Genomic DNA, 6,000 nt, shown 5'->3' with positions numbered 1-6,000 from the left:
GGTCCTTCCGTGATTGCAGGGATAACGTCTCGATCATACAGGCGAATCTTGATTGTACTGTGCGCCATCTTAAGTAATAATATTCATTGGCCCCTCAACATACCAGTGGTGCCCCCTGTAAGGTCCCCATGTGGATTTCGTGACCAAACTTCCCGCTATTAAAAACGCCGACGAAACAGTTTCAAAAGTGGAGGCTTGAAAACGCACCAGACTTTATAGCATTTATAGTTGAAAAAGAAGACTTTTAAAGGTGGGTAGAACGTTTAAACCATCTGTTTACTTTATTCTAGAGCGTGTTAGTGTGGATAGATAAAAACGTGACTGGGGATTTACTTCGTTTTTTCCGAGCGCCGAGATGGAACATAACGGTGTTGATTGCGCCACTTAATTAATCCTCGCATTGCTTGTTTGGCGGAGTTCCAAAAAGTTGCGAATGAATTGGCTATAAATCACAAGGCACGTAAAACGAATGTCGTTCTCCATTGGATCGAGGCCTTTCTCGGATGGGGGAGGGGTAAGGGAGGGGTATTTGATGGAAAGGGATCTTTACCTAAGGGTTTTCGTTACTTTTTCTTTCCACAAATACGATCCAATCAGATCAAGACAAAATCGTAAAAGGCCAAAAACAACAGATGTCGTATGACATCTTTCAAGATGGAAGCTTGTTTGCCGCTTCACTGGACACCAACGCATGCGCAAAGCAGACAAAATGCACTTCATCGGTGGATACCAAGTGTCTAAGGCTGGTTTTCACTAGCGACGAAGTCGGAGTCGTAAGAGCGCTTATGACCCAGTGAAAGTCGTAAGCGGAGTCATAAGTTCGACGGAATCGGAGTCGGAAGAATCAGAATATTCCCATTTTCTTCCGACTCCGCTTATGACTCTGTCGCTTATGGTCCAGTGAAAACTAGATTGTCGGAGTCGGAAGCAGAAGCGGAAGAACCAACCAATCACAATGCTTGGGATCGAGCATTGTGATTGGTTTATTCTTCCGCTTCTCCTTCCGACTTTCACTGGACCATAAGCAACGGATTCCTAAGCGGAATCCGTGTTCTGCTTCCGACTCCGACAGTTTGATTTTCATGATCGTATAGCTCTGCGCTTCTGATTACGACTCCGACTCCGACTCCGTCGCTAGAAAAAACCACCCTTTAATTAAAGGCCCATTTACATTACAGAAAAAACTGGGTTCCGACCTCTTAAGTAGATGTTTTTATGAAACGGCTCAGGACCCACTTTTTTTTTTGGGGGGGGGGAGGGGGGGCAATAGGCGGCTATAGCCCCAAAACCCAAAAACCATTTTTTTGCGGGTCAAGAGCGCTGCGTGAACGTGTCTCCGCTCAAACTCAAATAAAAATCTGGTCCGGATTCCGAAAATCGGCAGTATCAACAGAGTGCAAGGAACGGGGCCTTAAAGCCAGTGTTATGATAAGCCGAACCAAATTGTAGGCTGCACAAACAGTAAAAAAAAAAATTGGTCCAAGCCACTTTTTAATCGGTCCGGGCCCAGTTTTTTCTGTAGTGTGAATCTATGGCCTTTTAGCCGCGCGTTTGCCCTTACTTTGCTGTCGATCGCTCGAAATTCAAGTGTGGAGTTCCTTGTGTGTTTTGCCCTTTTTTCTCCCTTAGCGGGAAAGTTATATAAAGTCACGGAGAGTTCATGTCGTTGTGAAGGGAAAATGAAGAGGACTTTTAGATGAAGACGCAACAAAATGAAAATTTTCCATTTGTTGCATCCCGTTTCCATTTTTTAAAATAGTCTCCGCGTTTCAATTTTAACTAAATATACATTTCTTTCATTCATTAGTCCTTTCACTAGCCTCCCTTCACGCGTTCCTCCCCCACGAGCGTCGCTTGTGGGGGAGGAACGCGTGACGAATCCCTAAAAGAGTATCCCGGCACGGGAACGAACCAGCCCAACAAATTGACCTGCTCCCAACTGTGTGGCTTCATCGCTCAGTTGGTCATGGGTTCAAATTCCGTTGAGGCCACCTAAATTTTTCAGGTGTCTATATAAGGGACAATTGTTCAAATTGTCCACATAAGTCCTGGGATCACCTCTATCTTTCGATAGAGTTGGTATCCTTAATTACCAATATTGAGCCATAGCACTGTACTGTGTACCACAAGTCGTTTTTGTCTGGTTTTTACTAGCGACGCAAGCATAAACAAAAGCGGGATGCACAGTGGTTAGAGCACTCGCCTCCCACCAATGTGGCCCGGGTTCGATTCCCAGACTCGGCGTCATATGTGGGTTGAGTTTATGGGTCTGCACCGAGAGGTTTTCTCCGGGTACCGGTTTCCCCTCTCCTCAAAAACCAACATTTGACTTAATTTGCGTTAATTGTTAATTTCAGTTTCCCAATTCACCTTTATCACTCGGCGGCCATTTTGGAATCCGTGGGGAACAAAGGCTTTGTCTTTGCATTGTCTTTGCCCGTCCAGCCTCACACTGAATGAGAGGTTCGACGGGCAAAATCTTAAGTTTGGACATTGAGTGATATGGGCCAATTAGTGCTCCAGAGCTAGAACGAATAGACACTTAATTGAAGTTCCTTTCCTTTTCAAGCAACATACAGCGCAAACTCAGTAGCATCTTGATTTCTGGCACCTTTTGTTCAAGACACTAATTAACAATTCAGTCCCACGATCGAAAGGCTCGTTCTTTCAGCTAGTACAATAGCGTTCATTCAGAACCTCTTGCGCTGATAATCTTCATTCTCAATACATGTCAGACTGGCATTTCTTTAACTTGTGAAGAGAATTTGCAAACCGATCAGTCCCAGGAGTCAAGGGTTAATTACATAACTTACATTGCGCCTGCGTGTTGCTGGCATTCTCGTCTCAGAGGCTGCGATTCCTTCGGTCAGCAGCAAGAATAACGACCTCTGGCTGGTTCCAAAATACGCGCAGTCTCTGTGGGGTCTATTTTCATAACCAATGACAGCTACTACTTGTTTCAAAATTCTGAGATTGCGCAGACATGCCGGAAGTACGTGTTCGCAGACTTCCTGGTTCGGAACCAGCCAGAGGTCGCCATTCTTGGTGCTCACCGAAAGATTCGCGGCATCTCGGCACGAGAATGCGTTGTAGCGAAAAGCAGGTCTACATCAAGAAAAACAAAGGACGCAGCAGTCAAGATACTACAAGTTTTAATGGCTTTGCCATCCAGAGATGTAATGTCGTGGACACATCCCCGATTAACAGAACCGAACAAACATGGTCTCAACACCGTGACTGCGATGGTGGACCGAGAAAACAATTTTACAAACACACATCGAAAGTCAAAAAACCAGGAATAGTCTAATCAACTTGAGAAAGACAAGGTTGATTGTTCGTGAGTGAGAAATAGGCAAAAACGCCATTCGCTAATACTATGGGGGTCCCATCAAAATGTACCTTCTGTTAACTTATACGGAGCACATATTTACAGATCAGGATATTCTATGTTAAATGGTTACTTCATTCATTTTCGTGACCTGAATGTTTAAGAGGTAATAGTATAAGGAGAAATTCAATGCTGATCACTTGGGTTTACGGGAAGTTACGAATAATTTAAATTAGCCAAGAACAACAAGAAACCCCAAGGGTAAGCACGTTTGTAAAGTTTGAGTGTTTGCTTAAAAAGAAGTGTTCCTATTAGCCTCCTATGGTCAAATACAAAATAATTGCCAGCTAACCAGAGCTTCTGCACTACCAAAGTGGCGACATCACTGATTGTTAAGACTAGTACCTCGCCCTCTGTTTCTAAGATCAGGCTTCGTGTCTTTAACTGCATACAAACATGCTACCTGGGAACGTCCGTGGTAAGTCTATGCAAAACACCAATCCGATAAACTTCTACTACGTAACAAAAATACAATAATCTCCAAAATTATTTTTGTTTTTCTATGATAAACACAACATCGTCGTGGTCTAGTACAAACCACTATTCTAGACAGTACCTATAAATAGTTTCATTCCGATAAACAATTTTCTTTCAAATTGCAGACTACGAATTAAATAATTCAACAGTTCGCTTTATCTTGATCAAACCTTATTTACTGATAGATATACTACATTCTCTTTAGAGTTTTCTAAAGAAGGCTCATTTTAATCAAGAAAATGTTCTTGATATTACACTAAACTACATACAATTGAATTTCAAGTTGCTATAAGCCAAACACACCTAATTATCACTTTTCCCTTTAACTTACCGTCAACTTTTTTTATGAAATATTAACCGCGTCCAGAAACTGGTACACCTATATGATGGCAATCAAGAACTGGAACCGAGATACTGTATCCGATATCAGTCAGGGTCGATTTTCAATCGAGTTGCTGCCCATTGATTAGAAAAAGTAGCACGAGATTTGTTACCCAATGGCAGGGAGCGCTTTCCATTTAAAATAAATCTGGTCTGAAAATCCGGAAATCCCCACGGTAATTTCCAGCGACACAAACCTAACCCAAGTTCCCGCGCTTACGCATAAGCTTCACGCCAATCACATGAGCTTGTTGCTCGATTGTGGGTGTGAGTCAATGGAAACAACATTTTGGTCAAATAGAAAACGACAATTCAGTCGGACGGAATAACCTTCAATAGGGAGCTTAAGCACGCGCGTTTTTGAGACATGGACGGCAACCGGAAGTGAGCCGTTTTCCCTTTTAACTTGTCTTCATTCAACCACATTTATATTGCTAAGTATCTTTTCTCCATTAGAGATGATTCGTATAAAAATCAGGGAGACACCATCGTCCTAGCACTTGAAATGTTCTCTTCCGGTTGGCGTCCGCGTCGTCTTAAAAACGCGCGTGCTTAAGCTCCCTAAAGATTGTGCCAATACTCCGGTCGGAAAGAACCGAAATTGACCTTTTCGCTTGACTTCCGACCGAAATGTCCAGAAATTTTCGCTGAATGGAAAGCGCCCTTTGCATAGCAATGCAAAACCACAAGAACTATCAAGACCACTACCTACTTTCGTCACTCAATTGAACCTCGCTCAACCAAAGCACTAGTTAAACTACTGCCGACATATTTGTGGAAACAGCTCTATTCTATCTCTGTCCATTTCAAACAAATAGTAGATGTTAACGAATCAAAACCATTCTGCGTTGCATATGTTTTTCCTACGTATTTCAAGCAACTGGAAAAACAATCAGAAGGGCCATGTTTTGCCATGGAGGGTTTACCAAATCACACTTTATCCGCTAACTGTCGTTGAATGATAGAAGAAGAAATTTTGAATACTTTTGGATGACTTGATCCTCCCGGGAGGGGGACACGCGAGTAGGGTGAACACGGGTAGGAAGGTCCCGTCAGACTCAGACCGGGTTCTTTATGATCCTTCCCATACGGTAATCGTACACCTGCCGGCAAAAGAAAACAAGGCTAGGATCGGTGCGGGGATGAGGGACTGATCCGGGTTTAGTGCTCTCCCCAGGGGGCACTGGAGACATGGGGGCTTCCCTGAATTCCCTGAAGAGTCTGTTGAGAGCCCGGAATCTGAAAATGCAAAGAACAAAAAAAAAAACGGTGAGAACGATGCTTAAGTTTTTACAACGTCCGGCTGTTAGTGTGGCCCATGCAAGTGTTCCCAAAGATCTCCTTTCGTTCTTCACCGAAAACAACGTGTCGGCACTTCGGAAGTTTGCGCAGCCGCAGTGAAGGTCCATTTAAAAAAAATCACTGGCAACCAATATTCAATGAAGGTTTTCGGATAGGTAAAGGTAAAGGTACACGTTATTTAACGTCGGAAGTTCCTTTACTCACTAGAGAGTACTCTCCCAGGAAGCCGACGGTGCGCTCATTTTACCCCCCTCTTTCCATCAGTGCTCCGTTTTAAGGGTATTTAAAGCTACTTAGGCGACACTGAAAGGAAAGTCGAAACAAGGATGTCAGATCCAGGGATCGAACTCAGGACCTTATGCACCAAGGCCGCGCACTAACCGACTGTGCAACCCTTGCTCCTTGCAAGGATTGCGCTGAAAAGTCCCCCTATCTTCAGAAATGCACGTAAT

The 6,000-nt window shown here is 43.6% G+C and overlaps 2 protein-coding genes across 7 annotated transcripts in view; both read right to left on the bottom strand.

Moving 5' to 3' along the window:
• LOC137985334 (uncharacterized) overlaps nt 1-84 on the bottom strand; it is a 17,843-nt gene extending 17,759 nt beyond the window's left edge. The window contains exon 1 of one of the 2 annotated variants that reach the window (XM_068832920.1): nt 1-84. This exon is cut by the window's left edge and continues 45 nt beyond it. In XM_068832920.1, the coding sequence (XP_068689021.1) occupies nt 1-68 (68 nt within the window). In that variant the 5' untranslated portion in view covers nt 69-84. The other variant, XM_068832921.1, reaches the window with a different exon arrangement.
• A 3,051-nt stretch (nt 85-3,135) lies between these two features.
• LOC137985022 (uncharacterized) overlaps nt 3,136-6,000 on the bottom strand; it is a 30,151-nt gene continuing 27,286 nt past the window's right edge. For all 5 annotated transcript variants that reach the window (XM_068832427.1, XM_068832429.1, XM_068832431.1 and 2 more), the window contains one exon: nt 3,136-5,485. In XM_068832427.1, the coding sequence (XP_068688528.1) occupies nt 5,305-5,485 (181 nt within the window). In that variant the 3' untranslated portion in view covers nt 3,136-5,304. The remainder of the gene's footprint in view (nt 5,486-6,000) is intronic.

Source organism: Montipora foliosa, chromosome 14 (genome assembly GCF_036669935.1).
Source record: "Montipora foliosa isolate CH-2021 chromosome 14, ASM3666993v2, whole genome shotgun sequence".
Taxonomy (NCBI): Eukaryota; Metazoa; Cnidaria; class Anthozoa; order Scleractinia; family Acroporidae; genus Montipora; species Montipora foliosa.
This window is presented reverse-complemented; position numbering and strand designations above follow the sequence as displayed.